Raw genomic sequence first — 26,427 nt, forward strand, 5'->3', positions numbered from 1 at the left:
AAATAAAAAAGATACATAGAGACTTGAAATACTGTAACTTTTCCATTCTTCTGGCTCTAAAGAACATTTTAGAGGGCTCCAAAACTCTACTCTGCTTTATAGATATGGGAACTTTAAAGCCAGAAGTGACTGCCATAGGAGAGTAAGAAAAAGGGACAATCAAAAGCAAAGAACTCAGTTGAGCCAGGGACGGTGGCTCACACCTGTAATCCCAGCACTCTGGGAAGCTGAGGCAGGTGGATTACCTGAGGTCAGGAGTTCGAGACCAGCCTGACCAACATGGTGAAACCCCATCTCTACTAAAAATACAAAAATTAGCCAGGCATAGTAGCACTTGCCTGTAATCCCAGCTACTTGGGAGTCTAAAGCAGGAGAATCGCTTGAACCTGGGAGGCAGAGGTTGCAGTGAGCCGAGACTGTGCCACTGCATTCCAGCCTGGGCAACAAGAGCGAAACTGTCTCAAAAAAAAAAAAAAAACTCAGTTGAGAAGAAGCACAATGGTGACTATTATGGCTGTCAAACAGAAGAAACCGTAGGATGTAAGACCAAAGTAGAAATTTTTTTTGAGACGGAGTCTCGCTCTGTCACCAGGCTAGAGTGCTGTGGCGCGATCTCGGCTTACTGCAACCTCCAACTCCCTGGTTCAAGGGATTCTCCTGCCTCAGCCTCCCGAGTAGCTGGGATTACAGGCATGCGCCACCACGCCCAGCTAATTTTTATATTTTTAGTAGAGATGGGGTTTCATCATGTTGGCCAGGATGGTCTTGATTTCCTCATCTTGTGATCCGCCCGCCTGGGCCTCCCAAAGTGCTGGGATTACAGGCATGAGCCACTGCGCCCGGCCAGAAATTTTTTAATTACAAAAGATTTCCTCAGATTTGAATAGATCATCAGCAAACCTCCAATTAAAAACGGCATTTTTCAACTCTTCTTAACTTTTGTTTTAAACTTTTCATAATTAAGGGATATGAAAACAATACCAAACATTTAAATAGGATCCTGACTCTGATTAACTTGCCATGTGTTATCTTGAGTAAATAAATTTTCCATCTAACCCCGGCATCATTTAAACCGGCTAAATAAATCTGTACTACCTGCCCTACCTACCTCCTAGGGAAAAAGTGAGTTTATGTTGAAACCAAAGATCTATTAAGTCCCCCAAAGAGAACCTTCTGTAAAAATATGTCAGGGCTGAATACAACAGCAGAAGAAAATATGTCACCTTCCAAATTCCTAAGCTAGTAAACCATATCACATGCAGTAACTCCTGCAGCTCAACACATTAGTAGATAGCAAGAAAAAGAGGAACAGCGTCTTCGTTAACTAGGCACTGGAAAATGAATAAACCTTCAGAGAACAGGGTAGGTATGTTCTCTCTCAAGGGCAAAATACTTATTCCTTAAAACTCAGACAAACTTTAAAGATGGCAGAACGAAAAGACTAATAGTAACTCTGTGAAGGAATAAGGAACAGGAAAGAATGACAGCAATACTAACATTTTGGTGAAACCTTTCAGAGAAAGAAAAGTGAATTTAATGAGGAAAGAGACAAAAATATTCTGGTGTCCGCCCCTCCCCACAAAACATCAGGAAATAAAGATTGAATTCAATTCCCTCCTTTCCACCCTTAAGAACTGCCTAAAGGGCACATGGGCTGAGGTCCTTTTCTTTTTGGGAAATGGGTTTTGTAACCACTGACAAATCGAATTGGGCCTGATGCCAGGAGTCAGAGTACAACCATAATATTCTTTAAAGGATGGCATGCAATTGTCTTGTAAATCTCCTAGACAGTCACAGATCAGAAGCTGGCAAGGATGACGACATAGTTCTGATGGAATGTGTCTTATCTTAACCTTGAAGTTACAGATCTCCTCAGGAGCAGCAGTAAGAAATGAGAAATGCACTCAGACATCGGAGGGGACATAATTCTCTTTTAGACAATGCGACCCGGAGTATTAGGGTCAAATGAAACACAAAGCCAGTCAAACAATTTAAGGGCTAGAGCCTGGACCAGATAAAGCATCAAGACTGGTGGTTCACACTGAGCTTAGGAGGAGGGAGCTTTCCAGCATGAGAAATGAGACATGGCTGGCAGGATGATGGAGTGATTAAGGTAGAATCCCAATACCATGACAGAGGAAAAGAAGATGAGCCTCTGAACACAACCTTATCCTTGTGGAAATCTCCAAGGGAAAGGGTAAGCAGCTTCTCAAATTTCTAGTCTTTCAGGCATAACAGCTCTCAGCCTTCTCTCTTCAATATACATAGGAACTATCTGGTAAAGCTACCAATAACCATAGATAGATTACAGCACCTAAGGCCCATTGAGATGAGAAAAGAGGCTGGGCGCAGGGGCTCACGCCTGTAATCCCAGCACTTTGGTAGGCCAAGGCGGGCAGATCTCCTGAGGTCAGGAGTTCCAGACCAACCTGGCCAACATGGTGAAATCCTGTCTCTACTAAAAATACAAAAATTAGCCAGGCGTGGTGGCAGGCACTTGTTATCTCAGCTACTTGGGAGGCTGAAGCAGGAGAATCACTTGAACCCAGAAGGTGGAGGTTGCAGTGAGCTGAGATCGAGCCACTGCACTCCAGTCTGGGCAACAAGGGCAAAACTCTGTCTCAAAAAAAAAAACAAAAAAAACAAACTTATCAGTCCCCAGCAATTACAGAGAGGGCATCACAAGCAAGCTAGGGCAACCCAGAAAAACAAGAGGTAGGCCAGCACAGTGGCTCTCGCCTGTAATCCTAGCACCTGGGGAGGCCGAGGCAGGTGGCCCATGAGTTAAGGAGTTTGAGACCAGCCTGGCCAACATGGTGAAACCCCGTCTCTATTAAAGACACAAAAAAATTAGTCAGGCGTGGTGTAATCCCAGCTACTCGGGAGGCTGAGGCACTTACGCACCTGTAATCCCAGCTACTCAGGAGGATGAGGCAGGAGAATTGCTTCAACAGGAGGCGGAGGTTGCAGTGAGCTGAGATTGCGCCACTGCACTCCAGCCTGGGCAACAGGGCAAGACTCTATCTCAAAAAAGTAAAAAAAAAAGAAAAAAAAGGCCAGGCGCGGTGGCTCACGAGGTCAGGAGATCGAGACCATCCTGGCTAACATGGTGAAACCCCATCGCTACTAAAAATACAAAAAATTAGCCGGGCGTGGTGGCAGGAGCCTGTAGTCCCAGCTACTGGGGAGGCTGAGGCAAAAGAATGGTGTGAAGCCAGGAGATGGGGCTTGCAGTGAGCCAAGATCGCACCACTGCACTCCAGCCTGGGAGACAGTGTGAGATTCCATCTCAAATAAAAAAGAGGTAATAGTTAGCCCTCAACGTTGACCATTTAATCCTGGAAGAACCCACATAGGGTCCCTGGTATCTGTCTGCTTTGTCCAGTTCAGGTTCTACTCTCATCCCTCCAGTCATTACTTTTCTAAGACAGGGCCTCGTTCTGTTGTTCAGGCTGCGGTGCAGTGGTGCAGACAGTTTATTGCAGTCTCAAATTCCTGGGCTCAAGCAATCCTCTCACCTCAGCCTCCTGAGCAGCTGGGACCACAGGGGCACGCCACCATGCCTGGCTACATTTTTTTATTTTTTGGTGAGATGCAGTCTCACTGTGTTGCCCAAGCTGGTCTCAAACTCCTGGGCTGAAGCAATCCTCCTGCCTTACCCCCACAAAGCAGTCACTACTTCTCAATACCAATTCTGGTGGCTTTTCTTACATCTTGTTATAGTCATTTTATTTTCATCACCACTTATGAGCATAAGTACACATAATTCTAGATCTTTCACTAAGCTTTCTTTTTATTAAGAATGAAAGCTAGCCGGGCGCAGTGGCTCACGACTGTAATCCCAGCACTTTGGGAGGCCAAGGTGGGTGGATCACCTGAGGTCGGGAGTTTGAGACCAGGCTGGCCAACATGGCGAAACCCCGTCTCTACTAAAAATACAAAAATTAGCCAGGTGTGGTGGCAGGTGCCTGTATTCCCAGCTACTGGGGAGGCTGAGGTAGGAGAATTGCTTGAATCTGGGAGGTAGAGGTTGCAGTGAGCCAAGATCGCGCCACTGTACTCTAGCCTGGGAGACAAGAGTGAAACTCCATCTCAAAAAAAAAAAACAAAAGCCAATTGGTAAGCTGCCTCACTGAACTACCCACTGAATTATTTAAAGATGGTAATCAAACCAAATGTCAAGATGCATAATCAACGAGCTCTCCATTGTAGAGTTTCAACATAAATTCTATAAGCCCCCTAACTAGGCAAAATCCTTTAGGAAGTAAGCCAGGGTTAAAGAGCAGAGGACAGTGCATATGCAAAGCTCCCTATCACATGGATTAATTAAATATGCCATTGATGAGTGGTTGCAGTTGGCCCAGACTTGCGAAATTCCCACTTCTCCTTAAGGCCCTTAGGGAGAAAGTGGCTTAGGTGAAGATTAAATTGTCAGCTACAGCACTGTCTTCAAGGCATCCTCTATATAGCCTTATTGCAGCAAATAAAACAGATGAAAATAAACCAAACTTAAAGAAACATTTTAATCTGCTCTATGTTCCTTGCTCTTTATGGAGCTTGAAGTACTGATGGTTTTAGGTATGTAACACAAACAGCATAAAACTAAAATATCCTCTATAAAGATGTTTTCTTGCAGTGGATTTATGATTTCCAAAGTATTAGCCATGTGGCATTTTAACAAAAACACAGCATAGAGATGCACATTACAGCTGTCCTGGCTGTCTCAGGTTTTGTTAAATGGGCTGATAACTATCACTCCACCTCCACCAAAAGCCCATGAGCACCCAATTCAAGAGGAGTTAAAAGCTTTTTAAATGTCTATTTAAGAGACTAGATTAGGAAAGAGTTGAAGAGAAAGATTAACTATGGTCGTTAACACCCCTATCATTAACAAGCCACATATAGACAACACAAACTTTATTAATAGAAGAGAGCATGGAGGCAAGAAATGTTCTCCCACTGGCTAGCACAGCTCTAGTTCATGATCCTTTAAAAATCAGGCCAAGAGGCTGGGCACAACGGCTCACGGCTGTAATCCCAGCACTTTGGGAGGCTGAGGCAGGCAGATCACTTGACGTCAGGAGTTCAAGACCAGCGTGGCCAACATGGTGAAACCCCATCTTTACTAAAAATACAAAAATCAGCCAGGTAAGGCGGTGCACATCTATAATCCCAGCTACTCAGGAGGCTTAAGCAGGAGAAGCGCTTGAACTTGGGAGGTGGAGGTTGCAGTGAGCGGAGATGGTGCCACTGCATTCCAGCCTGGGCAACAGAGGCAGACTCTGTCTTTAAAAAAAAAAATCAGGCGAAACCTCCTGCTACACTGAGCAAGGAAGGGCCTTTTGTTCTTTTAGATAAAAACAGCTGCGTGCCGTGGCTCACTCCGTAATCCCAGCACTTTGGGAGGCAGATCACCTGAGGTTAGGAGTTCAAGACCAGCCTGGCCAACATGGCGAAACCACGTCTCTACTAAAAATACAAAAATTAGCCGGGCATGGTGGTGGGCATCTGTAATCCCAGCTACTCAGGAGGCTGAGGCAGGAGAATTGCTGGAACCTGGGAAGCAGAGGTTGCAGTGAGCTGAGATCCCGCCACTGCACTCCAGCCTAGGCGACAGGGCGAGACTTCATCTCAAAACAATAAAAAAAAATAAAAAAATAAAAATAAAAACATATACTTGGCTAGGTGCCATGGCTTACACCTATAATCCCAACAATTTGGGAAGTTGAGGCAGGAGGACAGCTTAGGCCCAGAGTTGAAGACCAGCATGAACAAACATAGTGAGACCTCCCTAATATTTAAAATAATAATTGTATATATACACATTCTAAATGACGATAAAGGCTGCCCTATAAATTCCATTTGGTTGTATGTCCCCCAAGCTCTGATTACCAATATATTACAAATGAATGTGGGCTACAAGACTCAATTTTCAGAATTGCTTGAAGGTACCAGTCTGGTAAACTGGTACATTTAGCAGTAACACAAAAATTCTTGCTTGATAGCTCATCATTTTATATTGGATTTTTTTTTCACCCTCTTATTAAAATCCACTCAATTTCTTCTCTCAACTATCAGTCTTCAGAAACACGCATTCTATTTTATAGAATAAGATGTTGCCCTATCTAAAAAAAAAAGTATCAGTTTTCTTTAAATTTAGTTAGGGTACACCTAAACCTACCACTGGGCAAGAGGTTAAATATCCAATTGTTTCAAGATTTATGAGAAAGCAGAATTTGGCACCACCATGGGAAAATGCCTTCCGGATGGTGTTTTCCAACAACTTTATCCTTGGAAATGTACTGAACTCATCTCAAGGCACCACACTCTCAGGTGGGTGTTAATCTCACATCCACTCCTCTTAAGTGTAATGAAACATGAATTTGGAGACCTCGTCACCTTTCACAAAGAACCTGGCAATTCCATCATAAGTAAATCTTGAGAAAAATGGGTAACAGCAATATTTGAGTAGATTATCATGAATCTTAGATTTATACATACCACTTAGGCAGATCATGTTCACAAAATATGGAAGAATTAAAAGAATACTGAAAATGCTCGTCCCCAAATAAAATTATGGTCATAAAGCATTTTCCAAACATCAGCCATAAAATTAAGACTCAGTCCTTACCATGGCATCATCTAGCTTACAGATTTTAGACATCAGTAGCTTAAGGGTTACAAAGGCTCCTTCAGGTCATTTCAACAATATCATCCATTTTAACGAAGAGCCTGTGTTAAGTCTGGCAATTTTTCTTTTTTTTTTTTTTTTTTTTTTTGAGACGGAGTCTAGCTCTGTCGCCCAGGCTGGAGTGCAGTGGCACGATCTTGGCTCACTGCAAGCTCCATGTCCTGGGTTCATGCCATTCTCCTGCCTCAGCCTCCCGAGTAGCTGGAACTACAGGCGCCCGCCACCACGCCCGGCTAATTTTTTGTGTGTATTTTTAATAGAGACGGGGTTTCACCATGTTAGCCAGGATGGTCTTGATCTCCTGACCTCGTGTCGTGATCCCCCCACCCCGGCCTCCCAAAGTGCTGGGATTCCAGGTGTGAGCCACAGCACACAGCAGACAATTTTTTTCTTAGCATGAGTTTAAAGAAGACATTTGGCTGGGCATGGTGGTTCACGCCTATAATCCCAGCACTTTGGGAGGCGGAGGCAGGCAGATCACTTGAAGCCAGAAGTTCGAGACCAGCCTGGCCAACATGGCGAAACCCCATCTCTACTAAAAATACAAAAATCAGTCAGGCGTGGTGGTGGGCGCCTGTAATCCCAGCTACTCAGGAGACTGAGGCAGGAGAATCGCTTGAACCCGGGAGATGGAGGTTACAGTGAACCAAGATTGCGCCATTGCACTCCAGCCTGGGCGACAGAGCGAGACTTCATCTCAAACAAACAAAAAAAATACAAGGGTATCCTTGGCAGCTCCTGGGCCATGTATTATGATCCTGACCAATTTCTCTCTGTGGAAATTTAAAAGCTGTAAAAAAATACATAATGGGTGATGACAGGAGAAACAAACCCACACCAGAAGTTATCGAACCTTGCAGGTCTTTTCAAGTGTCTCTATTGACATTTAAGTTGAGTTACTATGCCACAATATCATAAAAGTGTGCTCTACACTTCAGCTATATTGATAGTTAAATGCAAAGAAAGGCATCAGATAAATGGCTTAAGGGATGGGCAATCTCAGACCACCCAGCTCTTCAAGTGAGTGTTTTGATGTGTTACATGAGATTTTTCTGACTCCCTTTTTGTCCAATTTCCAACTACATTCCCAATTCAAATCCTACGCCAAAGACATGATTAATATAGTAATTCTGATCCTTGCTCTAAAATTGGTTGATTATGGGATATTTATTGAGGGCCTAAAAAGTGTCAAGCATTGCATGAGCACAGTCTATTCCAGTTTCCAGTTAAGGCGAGGATTTTTGAAGTTTCTCCTTGGTCAAGTTAGCACCTTCTCCAAAGGTTGTTACAGAAAAGGTAAAAGGTAACTTGTCAATAGTGGAAAGATCAGGACAGGAATAAGTACATGTGGGTCCTAACCCAACTAGATCATTAAAAGGTCAAATTGGACAATTTCATTGACTCTCATGGGTGTTAGTTATTAGCCCTACTTAAACATCTGTTGTGGGAAAAACAAGAAAATACTTGAAAAATATAAAGCAAATAGAAGTTAAATGTCTGATAGTAGATGAAGTTAAAAATAACTGTTTTGGGCCAGGCACAGTGGCTCACACCTGTAATCCCAGCACTTTGGGAGGCTGAGGTGGGTGCATCACGAGGTCAGGAGAAAGAGACCATCCTAGCTAACATGGTGAAAGCCTGTCTCTACTAAAACTACAAAACATCAGCCAGGCGTTGTGGCACGTGCCTATAGTCCCAGCTACTCAGAAGGCTGAGGCAGGAGAATCGCTTGAACCCCACAGGAGGCGGAGGTTGCAGTGAGTCGAGATTGCACCACTGCACTCCAGCCTGGGTGACAGAGCGAGGATCCGTCTCAAAATAAATAAATGACTGTTTTAAGCGTTCCTGCTTCTGTTTTCTGGAAGTTTGTTGTATAAAATTGGTATTTCTTCCTAAAAGGTTTGGTAAAATTCTTCAGTGAAGCCATCTGGGCTCAGAGTTTTCTTTTTCTTTTGAGACAGAGATTGCTCTGTTGCCCAGGCTGGAGTGCAGTGGTGCAATCTCAGCTCACTGCACCCTCCGCCTCCGGGGTTTAAGCGATTCTCCTGCCTCAGCCTCCTGAGTAGCTGGGACTACAGGAGCACACCACCATGCCTGGCTAATTTTTGTATTTTTAGTAGAGATGGGGCTTCACCATGCTAGCCAGGCTGGTCTTGAACTCCTGACCTCGTGATCCGCCCACCTCAGCCTCCCAAAGTGCTAGGATTACAGGCATGAGCCATCACGCTTGGCCTGGGCCTGGCGTTTTCTTTGTGGGATTATTTCTATCTAAAAATCCCTTTTCCTTAATAGAGATAGGGCTAGTAAGGTTCTGATGTTTTCTTCTTTTTGCCTGTAGAGAGGTCTCATTATGTTTCCTTGGCTGGTCTTGAACTCTTGGCCTCCCAAAATGTTGAGATTACATGTGTAAGCCTCCATGCCCACCCAAGGTTCTGTATTTAAGTGAGTTTTGATAGTTTGTCTTCAAGGAAGTTACTAACTTCAACTAAGACATTGAATGTATTCATATCGTTTTTCAAAATATTCCCTTATTATCTGTAGGATCAGTAGTGATATTCCTTATTCCTAATATTGTTAATTAGTATCTTTTTTCCTGATTTATCAATTTTATTGATCTTTTCAAAGAACTTTCCGTTTTTTTCTATTCTCTATTGTTCTATATCCCATTAATTGCTGCTTTTATCATTACTATTTTCTTCTGTTTATTTTGGATTTAATTTGTTCTTTTTCTAGGTTCACAGGGCCAAACCTGTCAGTGACCTGCTTTTGTTGTTAAAGTACTTAATGCTATACATTTCCCTTTAAGCACTGCCTTAACTGCATCCCACAATTTTGTTTTGTTTTCTTGTTGAGATAGGGTCTCTGCCACCCAGGCTCAAGTGCAGTGGCAGGATCACAGCTCACTGCAGCCTTGATCTCCCAGGCTCCAGTAAGCGTCCCACCTCAGCCTCCCAACTAGCTGGGACTACTGGCAAACCACCATTCCTGGATACTTTATTTTTTCTAGAGACTAGGTCTCACTATGTTGCCCAGACTGGTCTTGAACTCCTGGGCTCAAGTGATCCTCTCGCCTCAGCTTCTCAAAGTGTTGGGTTTACCGGAATCAGTCACAGCACCCAGACTCATTCTAAAAGTTTTGATATATCATCTTTTCATTTTCATTCAGTTCCAAGTATTAGTTTTCTTTGCAATTTCCTCTTTGTAGGTGGGTTAAAGTGTGTTGTGTAATTTCAAAATATTTAGGGATTTTTCTTGATGTCTTTGTTACTGATTTTTTATTTAATTGCACTATTATCAGGAAATAAACATACCTTGGCCAAGCACAGTGGCTCATGCCTGTAATCCCAGCACTTTAGGAAGCTGAGATGAGAGGATCACTTGAGCCCAGGGATCTGACACCAATCTGGGCAACATAACGAGACCCTGTCTCTACAAAAAAAGAAAAAAGGGTGGGTGGCTGAGCATGGTGGCACATGCCAGTGGTCCCAGCTTTTCAGAAGGCTGAGGCAGGAGGATCACTTGAGCCCAGGAGTTTCAGGCTGCAGTGAGTTGATTGTGTCACTGCACTCCAGCTTGGGTGACAGAACAAGAGCCTGTTTAAATTTTCAAAGAAAAACCTTTATGATTGAATCCTTTTGAACTTGAGACTTATTGACCCAGAAGATAAACTGTCTGTGTAAATGTTCCATGTGCACTTGAAAAGCACACGTATTCTGTTGTTGCTTGTACTATTCTATAAATGTCAATTGTATCAGGTTGTTGGTAGTGTTGTTCAAGTCTTCTGTTTCCTTACTGATTTCATCTACCTGTTTTATCAATTACTGAGAGGCACTGAAATTTCCAAATATAACTGCAGATGTCTGTTATTTCCTTTTTCTTTTCTTTTTTTGAGACAGAGTCTTGCTGTCACCCAGGCTGGAGTGCAGTAGCGCGATCTCGACTCACTGCAACCTCCACTTCCCAGGTTCAAGTGATTCTCCTGCCTCAGCCTCCCAAGTAGCTGGGATTACAGGCGCACGCCACCATGCCCAGATAATTTTTGTATTTTTAGTAGACAGGGTTTCACCATGTTGGCCAGGCTGGTCTGGAACTCCTGACCTCAGGTAATCCACCCACCTCAGCCTCCCAAAGTGCTGGGATTACAGGCATGAGCCACTGCACCTGGCTTGTTACTTCATTTCTGTTTTCCTTTGTGTATGTTGAAGCTTTATTATTAGCTTTTAGGACATTTAGGATTGTTATGTCCACTTGATGGATTTATTCATTTATTATGTAACCTGGTGTTTGTTATTTGCCCTATCTCATAAGTCTACTATGGAAAAACAATAGGAAAATACTTTGGAAAATATATAGGAAACAGAAGGAAAAATGTTTAATAATCAAGGAAGTTAAAAAAATTTTAATGAATTTTCCTTATTATCTGTAAGTCTTATCTATGCTTGTCTCTACTTATATAAATGAGGTTTGCTATGTTTTATCAGATCTTAGGCATAATTTATTGTTGCGAAACACTGAACAAATTAGCAGTATATTACCCTCCACAACTCCCTGTGAGGTGAGTTGTACATATTTAGGGATGAGAAACGAGGCACAGAGAGTTCAAGGATTTGTCTTAAAAACAAAACTTAAGATTTCCCAGCCTGTTAGTTGACCTCTTTAGTACAGGGTATTTTATTCCGACATAATTATATTTTATTCTGACATAATTATGCCCTCTGGCTCAGATATGAACTTGCTTTATTCTAAGAAACATAGATTACTATCAGAAAAATACTTGAATCCAATTTGGTTCCTCCTCTCCACAGAAGAAATAAATAATGAGTGTGTTATAAAACCTGATCTTGAAATGGTCCTTTCAAGTACACCATCTCAAGCTCATGGCTTTATCTAGTGTCCTTCCTAGCAATGAAATAGGATGGAACAGGCATTCAGTGAGTCTGAAGAGTAAGACTGCAAGTGAAAATTTTTACTCTATGACCTAGTTTCAGGTAGAAAAAAATCTGTCAGTGTTTAATTTTGATGAACTACTACTACTGGAAAGAAAATCCAGGCTACACAGTCTATAGTCTCACTAGAAATATAGTGAAAATGTTCCAGCTAGTCTGTTACATCCCTTGTAGAAAATCTTTTCTTCAAAAAGATTTAAGCACACAGCTAACAAATACAGGTTAGTTATCCTGCGTTAATACCCCAAGGAGTTGACAGTCAGCCAACAGCTCAGTCTTCCATCCTTCAAGTCCTAGGCAAGAACAGGACTACCCTCACCCAAAATGTTGTAATTTGTAATGTTTTGATTCACATTTTAAATTATTGATTTAAAAAACAAACTCCAAGATGACTTAGGAATCACTTCATAAAGTCTTAGGTCTGGAAGGCTTGTTAACAATCACTTATCCAACTCCTTCCCTATAAGATGAAGAAACTAAGGACTAAAGAGGGCAAATGGCTCACCCATGGTTACACCACTAGATAATGGCAGAGGCAGGACAAGAACCCAGGTTTCTGAGCCTTTTTTCACTTGCCTCTGTTTCTTTAAAAATAACCTTTTCTTTTCTGAATTAGCTCCAATCTATTTGGGTAGAGGTTAGGGAACCAATGTGTAGTGGTCTGAATGATGGCCCTCCCCCGAAGAGATTCATATCTTAATCCCTTGAACCTGTAAATGTTATTTTATATAGCAAAAGATGTGATTAAAAGATGAATCTGGCCGGGCGCGGTGACTTATGCCTGTAATCCCAGCACTTTGGGAGGCTGAGGCAGGCGGATCACCTGAGGTCAAGGGTTCAAGACCAGCCTGGCAAAATGGTGAAATCCTGTCTCTATCAAAAATACATAAATTAGCTGGGCACGGTGGCAGGCGCCTGTAATCCCAGCTACTCAGGAGGCTGAGGCAGGAGAATAGCTTGAACCTGGGAGGCAGAGGTTGCAGTGAGCCAAAATCACACCAATGCACTCCAGACTGGGTGACAAAGTGAGACTCTGTCTCAAAATAAAATAAACATGAATCTACATTTTTTTTTCAGGGACCTGCCATTTTAGGAATAAAATATATTTTAAATCTGCTCTCTCAGGTTGAATTAAAAGATACGATTGGAGAAATTTATCCTGGTTCATCCAAGTGGTTTCTTAATTGCAATCATATGTATCCTTATAATACACAGGTAGAGGGAGAGTTCTGACGCAAGTACTCAAAAGAGAAGACAATGTGAAAACAGAGCAGAGAGATATGCCAAGGAATGCTGACCATAATCAGAAGCTAAAAGAGGCAAAGAACAGTCTCTCTCCTAGAGCCTCCAGAGGGGCCTCAATATCTTGATTGCAGACTTCTGGGCTCCAAAATTGAGAAGAATAAATTCCTCTTGTTTTAAACCACCAAGTCTGTGGTAATTTGTTATAGCACCCACAGGAAACTAATACACGGGGGAATAAAATTTTAAAAATCATAAAGTGGACATATATAAAACATTACTGATCCAAAAAGAATTGTGTTTCAGATAACCCAAAGAATGTCTAAAACCTTTAATCCCTCATTTCAAAGGGTAAATTGAGGCTACTGCAGGATACAATTTGCCCCAAAGAAATTGGCAGATCTGAGAAGAGAAACTCAGAAAGATCTAATATTTACATAGCTGCTAACAAGAACAGTGTAGGTTTTTCTGCAAACATGCTAGTTGGTAGAGCTCCTGGACAGACTAAACATAGGCAGCAGTTGTCACAGTGGGTGTTCTTCCAGCACAAGTGTAAAGCTGTCATCAGAAATGAATATGTGGCTTCGAGTGGCTTACAGAAATCCAACAAATCTGCATCTTGGACTCTGGACAAGCGAATTCTTCTCAGGATGACCTGGACTCCTTCCTATTAGTACAATGATCAGTTAAAATCATTCTCTATAAGCAAGGAAGAAAAATAAAAGTTTATGTCAGGAGAAAAAGATGATTGCCCAGAGTCCAAGTTCACGAATAGCAGATATGTAAACAGCCATACTGAGTCAAGTGGTATCTCATGTTGTAATTTATCACTTTTAAAATCAATATCCATAACACAGCTTTAGGCCCAGTTTCATGTAAGGTGAATGGAAATAAAAATAATCTAAGTAAAAGGACAAAATAAAGACTAGAAATGCTTTACCGGGACAGTTATTAATTAAATGGGCTATACCAATAAGATATGGAAATCATGCTATGTGGTTAAAGACCTCAATAGAGCTGGGCACAATGGCTCATGTCTGTAATCCCAACTCTTTGGGAGGCCGAGGCGGTTGGATCATGAGGTCAGTAGATTGAGACCATCCTGGCTAACACGTTGAAACCCTGTCTCTACTAAAAATACAAAAAAATTAGCCAGGCATGGTGGCACGCGCCTGTAGTCCCAGCTACTCGGGAGGCTGAGGCAGGAGGATTGCTTGAACCCGGGAGGCAGAGGTTGCAGTGAGCCAAGATCACGCCACTGCACTCTAGCCTGGGTGACAGAGCGCAACTCTGTCTCAAAAACAAACAAATCTCAATAGAAGCAAAAAACGACTTGGTCTTCCTCAAAAATCTTTGTACCCTGATATCAAACCTTTCTCTTTTCTAGAGTATTGTTAAGGGCTCTTAGAATCTCCAGAATTTCCCTAGCCATATACAAATCCAGCCGCTTCAAATGTAGGCTCACTCTTTCTTTCCCCAACTATCATCCTGCTTACCTACTACCCAAATTGAAGCTTTCCACTTACTAGTTTTCAGACAGAACAGTGAAAAAATATATTCCCCTTTAGTAAACACCCGTTTTAGATTTGGTTGCAATAGTAGTTATGTCTCTAAGTTTTTTTTTTTTTTTTTTTTTTTAAGGCAGTCTCGCTCTGTCACACAGGCTGGAGTACAGTGGTGCAATCTCGGTTCACTGTAACCTCCCCCTCCCAGGCTCAGCAATTCTCCTGCCTCAGCCTCCAGAGTAGCTGGGGCTACAAGTGCATGCCACCACGCCCGGCTAATTTTTTGTATTTTTAGTAAAGATGGGGTTTCACCGTGTTAGCCAGGATGGTCTCAATCTCCTGAACTCATGATCTGCCCACCTCGGCCTCCCAAAGTGCTGGGATTACAGGCATGAGCCACTGCGCCCAGCCAGTATGTCTCTAAGTTCTAAGCACAAGCGTTATAACTTCGGTAATTGGAGGCCCAACACGTATCACATTGGAAGTTGGGATTTCTAACTCTGTGATAGTACCAGAATTTCCATGAAAAATTACCCACTAAAATTTCACCACCAGAGAGAAAAGTTCATCATAGCTATTAACTATCACATTGGAGGCTGGGCACAGTGGCTCACGCCTGTAATCCCAGCACTTTGGGAGGCTAAGGCAGGCGGATCACCTAAGGTCAGGAGTTCGAGGCCAGCCTGACCCACATGGAGAAACCCCGTCTCTACTAAAAATTAGCCGGGCATAGGCCTGTAATCCCAGCTACTCAGGAGGCTGGAGCAGGAGAATTGCTTGAATCCGGGAGGCGGAGGTTGAGGTGAGCCAAGATCGTGCCACTGCACTCCAAACTGGGCAACAAGAGCGAGACTCCCTCCCAAAAAAAAAAAACAAAACCTATCACATTGGGAGACATTTTGCAATATTTTTATTGTTTTCCCTCTTTAACCATTGTGAGACTTCACAATAAAACAAGCAGTTTTCACTTGCACACCACAGTAAACTAGAAAGTCTCGGTTTGGCTCCTATAATCTTTCAAAGTAAAACACATGACTAAAAACACCAAATAACGGGTCACTGCTTAATCTGTTTACATAGATACTCCTTGATGGGGTTACATCCTGATAAACCCATCATAGGTTGAAAATATGAAAAATTGAAAATTCATTTCCTACACCTAATCTACTGAACATCATAGCTTAGCCTAGCCTACCTTAAATGTGTTCAGAATACTTACATTAGCCTACTGTTGGACAAAAATCACCTAACACAAAGCCTATTTTATAATAAAGTGTTGAATATCTCTAATTGGTTGATTACTGTACCGAAAGTGAAAAACAGAATGGTTATGTGGATACTTGAAATATGGTTTCTACTGAACGCAAATTGCTTTCCACACCATCGTAAAGGTGAAAAATCTTAAGTCGAAATATCACAAGCAAGGGACCATCTGTACAAGAGGCTAGGGCTGGAGATGGAAGGAACTGACTCAGAAAGTAATCAAAGTTGGCATGATTTGGTGACCTATTGTTCAGATCAGCAGTCTTTTTCCCCCCAAAACCCTGGGTATAAACAGCTGTGAAATCAGTTCAGTGGAAATTGACTGCTTAAGACAATGAAATAGTATACTGCAGACAAAAGAATATCAGGGTACTCTGCACATTTGTTTAGTGAAATCTGTTTCAATGTGTGTACAGGATTAGTGTAAAATATATTTCTTATTGAGGTCAAAAAAGTTTTGAGATGTGGATCCAAAAGAATCCCAGGAAAGAGGCTAGCTAGAATCAAGTGAAAAAGAAGGATGTGAGGCAAAGTCTACCTTCTTCAAAAACATATTTGCCGTTATTTTAGGAAGCCAAACGAGGACAAGATGCAATCAATCGTATGTGTAAGTTTAAGCTGCAAAAAGTGGTAAAAACTTTTTTTTTCTGAGACAAGGTCTCACTCTGTTGCCCAGACTGGGGTGCAATGGCATGATCTCGGCTCACTGCAAACTCTGCCTCCCAGGTTCAAGTGATTATCCCATCTCAGCCTCCTGAGTAGCTGGGATTACAGGCACCCACCACCATGACTGGCTAATTATTGGGGTTTGTTTTGTTTTGTTTTTTTGTTTTGAGACGGAGTCTCGCTCTGTCGCCCAGGCTGGAGTGCAGTGGTGCAATCTCGGCTCACTGCAACCTCTGCTTCCTGGGTTCAAGCAATTCTCCTGACTCCGCCTCCCAAGTAGCTGGAATTACAGGCACCCGCCACCACACCTGGCTAATTTTTTGTATTTTTAGTAGAGACAGGGTTTCACGATGTTGGCCAGGCCGGTCTCAAACTTCTGACCTGAAGTGATCCACCCGCCTCGGCTTACCAAAGTGCTGGGATTACAGACATGAGCCACTGCGCCCGGCCCAATTTTTGTTTTTAGTAGAGATGGGTTTCACCATGTTGGCCAGGCTGGTCTCAAACTCCTGGCCTCAAGTGATCCACCCACCTCGGCCTCCCAAAGTGCTGGGATTACAGACATGAGCCACCAGCGCCAGACCAAGTGGTAAAAATTTTAATAAAAATTTCCTTTTATTAAACGGAACAATGATCAATTCTGTATCTAAGGAGATAAACATCAGGATTTAGTGATCCATTTACCAAAGGCCACTCCCTAAACATTTCAACCATCTTCTCACCTTTACCTATTTTCCAATTGGTAAAATAATGGATTTTGAAAAAATAATAAAACTCTAGCGTTCTATTTTTATTTTTTTAGCAATGGGATCTTGTTATGCTGCCCAGACTGGAATGCAGTGGCTATTCACAGGCATAATCATCTCACACTGCAGCCTTGACCTCCTGAACTCAAGCCTCCTACCTCAGCCTCAGCTTCCAGAGCAGCTGGGACTACAGGATCACGAAACTGTGCCCTGCATACTCCAGTATTTTAAATGAATGGTTTTCAACTGAGGGAGATTTTATCCCCCATCCCTACCTCCCCGGACATTTGGCAGTGTCTGGAAACAATCTGTCACAAATGGGGATGTGGCAAGAGATGCGATGTTACTGGCATACAGTGGGTAGAGGCCAGGAATGTTGCTAAATATTTTACTATGCACAGGACACCCCGAGCACCCTCAACAAAGAATTATCTGCCTCAAAATATCAACAGTGCTAACGCTGAGAAACCTTGCTGTAGGTCAAGACTGTGTTCCTTTCAAACCTAAATAAATCCAGGACAGATACCCTTAACCAGTATCACTTTAGTTCTCAGAAGCTCAGCAACTCCATTACTAGCATACCTACAAATAGGTTTAAAGCCAGGTATAAATTATAGGTTTGTCCTTTTGCTAGTGCCAGAGAACATGGAAATCTCTCCTCTGTTCATAAACTGCTATTAAAATCGTCTGTCTTTGGTATAAAGTCGGAAAGGTCTCTAATTATAAGTGTACTTCATAGGTAGTTGATTTTCAGTATTTAAATATTTTCCCTTGATCCTGAATAAATTGTTGAATAAAGCAGTAAGACTCTGATACAGCCAATGTTATCAAAATTTATTTATTTCTCCAAAAGATCCTGGAATAAGCAGAGTGGGTATTACCAAAAGGAGACAGACTACATGTAAAACACACTTCGAAGGAAATCTAATTAAAAGGCAAGGAATAATCCAGGTGATGGATGAATCTTCTGTCCCCAGAACCCTAAGCTCTTTAAGTGTTTCTTTTTTATTCCAAAGTCAGATATCCTCAAAGGAACAGCAAAAAAGGGACTTTAGGATATCTTTAATGGTGTAAAGAAAAGAAATATATGGAAGTTCCCGGGAGAAAGAGACTAAAATAAAAGCACTGGGCACATGGATTACATAAAACAGAAAAGGGGTGGTAACGTATGTGATTATGACTAGAAACACAAAACAATCGACTTCATTTTTTATTTAATTTTAATCACAAATTATTAACCTTGCAAAGTTTTAAACATTAAAGATCCAACCTGCCTCGATCCTACTGTGTCCCTAGGATTGACACACTTTGGTGTGTAGCTTTCCAAAACTTTTCTATGGACCTACAAACATATTTGTCCGTAGAAATATGCACTATCAGGAAGGAGATATTTCTCGAACGCCTTTCCATGACAGTACATAGAGATTTCTCCTATTCGTTCTAACATTTTAAGTCTTCCTCAAGAAGCGACTTCTGAAAGTATTATTTAAAAAAAAACAAAACAAAAAAACTCCCGTTCCCCAAACCTCAAGTGGGAGGAGGCGGGGGAAAAAATGCTCAAGTCGAGGAATGCAGGAGCAAACTTACGCTTTCAAGGAGGTGTATGGGACTGAGGCCTAAAGGCTTCGTTAGAGAAGTCATCGTGGATAAAACATCCACCCTCACACGCCATTACAGGCATCGACTCCCCTTCCTCACAACCCCAAATCGAAGACCTCCCTCTTTTGGAGAGCCGATTGGACGACTGGTCCCAGCGCTTTCCTTAGGCTGTCCGTCTACTGGCTCCAGATTCGTTCCATCCGTTTAACCGCCCGATCCCGCATTCCCCATTGGAGTCAAACCGCTGCCTCCTGGAGAAGCCCAACCTACCGCGCGCTTCCTGCTCACTGGCTCAGCGAGACGCTGCTCAGAAGGGGAGAACCCGTCTCCCACATTCCGATGGCCCAAGGGCCGATCAGTCGGCAGCTCAAGGGAGACCCAATTGGCCTATACACAAGCCAGTCAAAGTCTTCGGCTGCACAGCTCCAAAGAACCTACGGGGATTAAAACATCCCGCCCCCTGTTCTTCTATTGGTTGGCCCGACCCACCACTGCCCCTTCACTATCCCCCACCCCGCGGTCCATTCATTTCACACAATAACGGGCCCAAATGGAGTCAGTTCAAGACCTACTAGGGTAGATAAGACTGTCTGCCACTTACCCGGGATTGAGAGTGATCACTCACGCTAACGTCTGCCCTGTTCCTGTATACTGAGTCCGCACCACAAGCCACCACCACCGCCGCCTTCTGCGCAACGCCAACCGCCCGCCAAAACGGATCCTTCCCTGCGCCTGCGCAACCAATCCTGGGACCGGACCTTTTTTCTCCGCCCACTACGCATGCGCAAAGCTAGGACCAAACTCCCGCCAACACGCAGGCGCCGTAGGTTTACTGCCTAGTCCTGCCCGCCATTTCACGTGTTCTCAGAGGCAGGTGGAACTTCTTAATGCGCCTGCGCAAAACTCGCCATTTTACTACACGTGTGGTCAACAAGAGTTCATTGCAAAAAAATTGTGACCTCCTGGCTGCTTGTCTAATATATAGTGTTAATCATGCTTTGCCAAGCGACTTGACTGTAATATTTGCGCGTGGAAGATTAAAAAGGCGTTAAACACCCAAGGGAGATTCAAATATGAATGATTGGTCGGTTGGCCAATCAGACTGGTTAACAATAACTTTACTCGGGAACCAATGGACTCCAAGGGGTGGAGACGGCGTAGAACGACCGAAGGAATGACGTTACACAGCAATGTGGCATCACAGGCCAATAGCAGGGGGAAGCGATTTCAAGTATCCAATCAGAGCTGTTCCAGGGCGGAGTCTACCAATGCCGAAAGCGAGGAGGCGGGATAAAAAAGAGAGGGCGAAGGTAGGCTGGCAGATACGTTCGTCAGCTTGCTCCTTTCTGCTCGTGGACGCCGCCGAAGAAGCATCGTTAAAGTCTCTCTTCACCCTGCCGTCATGTCTAAGTCGGAGGTGAGTTAGGCGCGCTTTCCAACTTGACCTTTTTCCTCTCCCTTTCCTGAATCGGTAAGAGGCTGCTTGGTTTCGTTCCTTGCACCAGCCCATTCTACAGTTCGGTCGCTGCCACGGCCTACCCCTCCCAAAGTTCAAGTCGCCATTTTGTCCTCTTGATCGCCATGAGGCCGCTCTCCGCCAACCATGAGTTATCACGCGGGCCTCGTTACTCGTAGCAAAATTCTTAGGCACACAGGATCTTTGTCTTTTTTTAAATCTTGTCTTGGTGAGCGAGTTTTCTAAAGAGCGATTAGTCCCATTGTGGAGATGCACCCCTACCGCCCAAGCCTTTGTTGCGCGTGCGTCGGAAGGCGACTAGGGACGCATGCGCTTGCGATTTCCCAGCACTCCCAACCCCCAGCATACGGCCTCCCTTGATAGGCAGAAGCACGTGTTTTGTTGCGACCTGAACGAACAATAAGTGCTAGGTACACAGTTGGTGTCTAGTTTTTCTTTTCCTCAATGGAAATTGTTTCGTGTTGTAGCCCATTTAACACTTCCCCCTCCCCCCACTCTAGTCTCCTAAAGAGCCCGAACAGCTGAGGAAGCTCTTCATTGGAGGGTTGAGCTTTGAAACAACCGATGAGAGCCTGAGGAGCCATTTTGAGCAATGGGGAACGCTCACGGACTGTGTGGTAAGATTTGGAAGGGACAAAGCAGTAAAACAGCCGATTTCCTTGGCTTATGTTAGTGTAGCCCTCTCTGAATGCTTATGAAAGTTATTAATAGCGTTATAGTTAGAGCTTTGTTGACAAAGGAATGTTCTGCTTTAATTTTAAAAGCTACCTCTTAAATCTAGGGTAGTGGGAAGCTGGACGGCTTTTTATAAAAGGCTGGTATAAAGTTTCCTGTTGCCCTATTCAAAGTTAAAATGATAAAAGCTTCTGCGGTTAGACTTTGTGTTACATAAATTAACATTGTTTTCAGGTAATGAGAGATCCAAACACCAAGCGCTCCAGGGGCTTTGGGTTTGTCACATACGCCACTGTGGAGGAGGTGGATGCAGCTATGAATGCAAGGCCACACAAGGTGGATGGAAGAGTTGTGGAACCAAAGAGAGCTGTCTCGAGAGAAGTGAGTGGGGGTTTTGGTTGTTTTTTTTTTTTTTTTCTCTTAAACTAATTTGGATATCTGCTGCTATGGACTTAAGATTCAGGAGTTTTCTAAACTTATCAAAATTTTTGATCTGAGTATAGGCTTTGCTAATCTAAACCTATGGTTTTTCTCCTATTAGGATTCTCAAAGACCAGGTGCCCACTTAACTGTGAAAAAGATATTTGTTGGTGGCATTAAAGAAGACACTGAAGAACATCACCTAAGAGATTATTTTGAACAGTATGGAAAAATTGAAGTGATTGAAATCATGACTGACCGAGGCAGTGGCAAGAAAAGGGGCTTTGCCTTTGTAACCTTTGACGACCATGACTCCGTCGATAAGATTGTCAGTAAGTATCAGATAGTGGCATTTAGTAAGGGTTCCACAATCCATGTGGCATTCTAAACCCTGATACCATGTTGTATCTGGTTTTTTTTTTTTTTTTTTTTAGTTCAGAAATACCATACTGTGAATGGCCACAACTGTGAAGTTAGAAAAGCCCTGTCAAAGCAAGAGATGGCTAGTGCTTCATCCAGCCAAAGAGGTATGCTTGTTGCTTAATTAAACCTTAAAGGTAACTTTGAGTTACTCCAGTATGAATGATGTAATGCTTAAACTTCATCTCTTAAGGTCGAAGTGGTTCTGGAAACTTTGGTGGTGGTCGTGGAGGTGGTTTCGGTGGGAATGACAACTTTGGTCGTGGAGGAAACTTCAGTGGTCGTGGTACGTATGGTTTATATACATGTAGTTCTGACTTCTCACCGTCTTTGCTATGAAGATTTTACAGTATGAGAAGTGCATTCATAATGTCACTTTAAGTGCAAGTCATACTTGAAACTTTTTCTTACAGGTGGCTTTGGTGGCAGCCGTGGTGGTGGTGGATATGGTGGCAGTGGGGATGGCTATAATGGATTTGGTAATGATGGTAAGTTTTTTAGGAATAAGTAGAGAAAAATTCCTGGCACCCTGGATCTTTAGAATAGGTTAGTAGAGACTAAAATTCTGGTGCATGACAAACTCAACTTAGCCCATAACACGCATGCTGTGAGCAGGCCTTCAGCCGTTACACTTGCACAAGTTTTCATTGTCAAATACTTTTGTCTTATTGAGAAGAATTGTATTCTTGTAGGTGGTTATGGAGGAGGCGGCCCTGGTTACTCTGGAGGAAGCAGAGGCTATGGAAGTGGTGGACAGGGTTATGGAAACCAGGGCAGTGGCTATGGCGGGAGTGGCAGCTATGACAGCTATAACAACGGAGGCGGAGGCTGCTTTGGCGGTGGTAGTGGTAGGTATCCAGTGATCCAAGTACTTGGTGTGACAGCTAGATTAGCCTTTTAGAGCTTGGGTTCTGGTGCTGTTAAAGCATTGTGTGGTACACTGCATGGTATATTAAAAACAAATGGGCTTGCTATGCTACCTCCTCCTAGCTTTAAGCTGGGGCCGCCTCACTCCCAAATAGTAGAGATAAGTGGATAGTGTTGTCTTTGAGTTAGATTAGTATCATAGAAGGATTTAGTATCTTAACTCCTTTGGGACCTTAGGCGCTTAGTTGATGTATCCAAGATACTTCTGCTTGCCGTGGCCCTGGATCCATGAAGGCCTTCAAGGCTGAAGGGTGTGCTTGTGCCACTCTGAAAACCTCTTTATTTTATGTCATGGTGAGTTAGGCCAGTTTTCTTTGTATTACTGGATTATTCAACTGAATGCCTTTCCCAGAGAATGAAATGCAAAGATTGGAGTCACCATAGTTTGGGGGAAAGGAAGGCTGATAACTCAACCTTATTTTATTCTGACCTCTAAACAGAATTGGAAACTAACATCATCCTCAGGTAACAGATAAAGGCCCTCTTTCCCATTCATAGGAAGCAATTTTGGAGGTGGTGGAAGCTACAATGATTTTGGCAATTACAACAATCAGTCTTCAAATTTTGGACCCATGAAGGGAGGAAATTTTGGAGGCAGAAGCTCTGGCCCCTATGGCGGTGGAGGCCAATACTTTGCAAAACCACGAAACCAAGGTATGGTATCTGTGATTTTGGATAATGTCAAAAGAGTGTCTGTAGCTACTGCTGGGAAGAAAGCCCTTTAACTGCTATGTCTGGGCAGCAAAACGTTTATGGTTTAGAACCTTCAGAAAGTGATAGTTTGATCACAAATTAGAAAAATCATGGGACCTCTTTACCACCTCCCTTGTAGTAGGGGCCATTTTTAAATGGCCAGACACTTGAATTTAACTTTTATTATCTCAAATATGAAAACATTATTACTGTTGGCACTTTGAAACTTTAAAAGAAAAATTGTACTTTTCAGGTGGCTATGGCAGTTCCAGCAGCAGCAGTAGCTATGGCAGTGGCAGAAGATTTTAATTAGGTAAGTAAGCACCTTTTTGTGTGTTGACCTAATTTTTAAAATTGCTGATGAACCCAATAACCCTAATGTAGCTGAGCAGTGCAACATAGTTAACATTATAATTGCAGTAATTGTGGATATAAAGTTAATATTCAGATCAGCAAAATTTGTGGGAAACAAACTTGATATTGGATTGTAGCCTTGAGTCTTAATATGTTTAGATTAACAACTTTATTCCATATTGTTCAACAGGAAACAAAGCTTAGCAGGAGAGGAGAGCCAGAGAAGTGACAGGGAAGCTACAGGTTACAACAGATTTGTGAACTCAGCCAAGCACAGTGGTGGCAGGGCCTAGCTGCTACAAAGAAGACATGTTTTAGACAAATACTCATGTGTATGGGCAAAAAACTCGAGGACTGTATTTGTGACTAATTGTATAACAGGTTATTTTAGTTTCTGTTCTGTGGAAAGTGTAAAGCATTCCAACAAAGGGTTTTAATGTAGATTTTTTTTTTGCACCCATGCTGTTGATTGCTAAATGTAATAGTCTGATCGTGACGCTGAATAAATGTCTTTTTTTTTAATGTGCTGTGTAAAGTTAGTCTACTCTGAAGCCATCTTGGTAAATTTCCCCAACAGTGTGAAGTTAGAATTCCTTCAGGGTGATGCCAGGTTCTATTTGGAATTTATATACAACCTGCTTGGGTGGAGAAGCCATTGTCTTCGGAAACCTTGGTGTAGTTGAACTGATAGTTACTGTTGTGACCTGAAGTTCACCATTAAAAGGGATTACTCAAGCAAACTCATGGAATTATTGGTTATAAAAGTGATTGTTGGCACATCCTATGCAATATATCTAAATTGAATAATGGTACCAGATAAAATTATAGATGGGAATGAAGCTTGTGTATCATCCATTATCATGTGTAATCAATAAACGATTTAATTCTTGAATGAAATGACAACTGTATGGATTTGGGACTGGCAGAGATTTGGACTTTCCCTACCCACTCCCCCTGATAATAATGTTGAATGCTTCTATCACAATTCAAGTTCAAAGCTCTGCCAGGGAATAGAAACTAGCTGCTGGCTAATGCCGCTCCATAAATCCACAGATTTGAAGTGTCTGGGAGGCCTTTTAAAAATAACTAATATCAGAAAGTATTTTAATGAACGTAAAGATAGGCTTACATTAAAGGAAAACTGCAGTTTGATTGGGTTCTGGTTGGGTGGGCCTTCAGAGGTTCTATCAGTTAACTATACTAATTAATTTGGAGATTCAAACCATACCAATAGAAACTAAATTTCTCTGCATAATTTCATGTTAACTGCAGTTTCCCTTTATGGCACAAGGTCACACAACCTACCTAAAATGTTAATTGTATAGAAAATGATTTCTAAACCTTTAACAGTTAATATCCAATAATGTGTTATTTGTACATAGATTCTTTTGAGCCTTACTTTTGGTGCTCTCTCAATTTCAGTGCTATTGTACTTAGTAGCATAGAGACTTGTCTATCAATAGGACTGTGTATTCCATCCCATGGGTGTGTTGGAAGTTTGGGGAGGAGGAGGGTGGTGGGAGGTGGGTGGGAGGTGGTGGTGGGTGGGAAAGCATGGGTGATAGTTCCATGATACTGGCTGAGTTTGCAATAGCAGGTGGAACCCTAACTATTGAGGGAGTTTGCAGATACCTCAGGATTCGTGACAATGCCTTTAAAGATCCAGGAGAGATGTTCAGCTACTAGGAACTGCTAGCAAGTATAGCGCGAATGGCTCCGAGCTCAGACACTCTACAGCTGAGAGTAGACACTTGTGGTATGTGGAGTACAGATAAGCCAGGGGCAGGCCACGGCACGCTCCATGAAAGCTAGGAGGGAGTGAAATTTCAGTGATCATCGCAAGGAAGGAGGCAGACAAGAGTAAGGCACACCCTGACTCTTAGGACTAGCAGTCAGAACCAGGAGGAAAGGTTTTATTGCTATGCGGGTAGGTAAGAACAGATTTTACTTACATCCATATAGTTACTTAAAGTCCAGTTTTCTGTTAAACATTTTTCTTAATATATTGAGCCAAAACTAGTCCAGTTAAGCTGAACTTGGTTTTTCTGGAGATGAATTGTTTTAAATTGACACCCTATTGGTGGCTCCCAGTTGAAGGAAGTGAGCACATTATTTGTACTGTGAATATAAATTTTTGCCCTTTTATTTATCTTCCTTTGACCCATTTCCTTAAAATAATGGCTCAAAGTAATAGACTCTTCCCCAAATGGTGGGGGGATGGGTGGGTTATTAATGGGAGGTATGGGGGGTTTAGCTTGAGATGGGACTTGGTCTTAGAGCTAGTTCTAAAGGTTGTTTACTTTTCTAGGGAGGAGTCTGCTACTAGTCTTATCAGCTCTTAAAAACAGAAACTCATCTGTCCAAGTTCGTGGCAGAAAGGTAAGTGTTTACAAATTAGTGCTCAGCAAAAGAATGCCCTGCATTCCCAAAGTAAAAAGGGAGAATGACAAGCTGTACCTCAAACCAAAACATTTCGTAATCTCATCCAATTGCAAAAACAGTTATTAGCCAACCAGGTATTCCCAGTAGCGACAGTGGATATAACTGTGTAGTCATTCACCTCTGCTTATATAAATACTTTATAACCTCTTTTGCCTTTTGCAGGAACGTCCTTGTGAAGACCTTTATCTGAGCCACTGTACTTCATTATCACTGCCATGCAGTTTACATGAGCTGTTCTGCAGTTCAAATTCCATTTTGTGAATGGGTTTTTTTTTTTTTAATAAACTGTATTTAACTTAGTTCTGCTTGTTTTGTCCTCGTTTGTGATATCTATGGTTAATAACATGTTGAAATTCAGGTT

At 42.5% G+C, this 26,427-nt stretch overlaps 2 protein-coding genes across 5 annotated transcripts in view; one reads left to right on the plus strand and one right to left on the minus strand.

Annotated features, from left to right (window-relative positions):
* Positions 1–19,389, minus strand: part of CBX5 (chromobox 5) — a 48,836-nt gene extending 29,447 nt beyond the window's left edge. Inside the window, exon 1 of the mRNA XM_054442192.1 lies at positions 19,260–19,389. The gene's annotated coding sequence lies outside the window, so the exon portion shown is untranslated. The remainder of the gene's footprint in view (positions 1–19,259) is intronic.
* HNRNPA1 (heterogeneous nuclear ribonucleoprotein A1) lies at positions 19,380–26,365 on the plus strand. 4 transcript variants are annotated; one of them, XR_008492759.2, is made up of 12 exons: positions 19,935–20,075; positions 20,636–20,752; positions 21,045–21,191; positions 21,352–21,562; positions 21,665–21,757; positions 21,844–21,936; positions 22,064–22,138; positions 22,343–22,498; positions 23,076–23,231; positions 23,524–23,583; positions 25,933–26,003; positions 26,229–26,365. XR_008492759.2 is itself a non-coding variant. In XM_054442189.2 (11 exons), the coding sequence occupies exons 1-10, from the start codon at positions 20,061–20,063 to the stop codon at positions 23,577–23,579; spliced, it is 1,119 nt and encodes a 372-aa protein (XP_054298164.1). In that variant the 5' UTR covers positions 19,527–20,060; the 3' UTR covers positions 23,580–23,583; positions 23,815–24,521. The 4 variants fall into 4 exon arrangements, 2 of the variants coding, with proteins under 2 accessions (XP_054298165.1, XP_054298164.1); XR_008492760.2 differs by lacking the exon at positions 22,343–22,498 and having other exon boundaries at positions 19,380–20,075; XM_054442189.2 differs by lacking the exons at positions 25,933–26,003; positions 26,229–26,365 and adding an exon at positions 23,815–24,521 and having other exon boundaries at positions 19,527–20,075.
* Positions 26,366–26,427: the final 62 nt, after the last annotated feature.

The sequence above is a fragment of the Pongo pygmaeus genome, chromosome 10, assembly GCF_028885625.2.
Source record: "Pongo pygmaeus isolate AG05252 chromosome 10, NHGRI_mPonPyg2-v2.0_pri, whole genome shotgun sequence".
Taxonomy (NCBI): domain Eukaryota; kingdom Metazoa; phylum Chordata; class Mammalia; order Primates; family Hominidae; genus Pongo; species Pongo pygmaeus.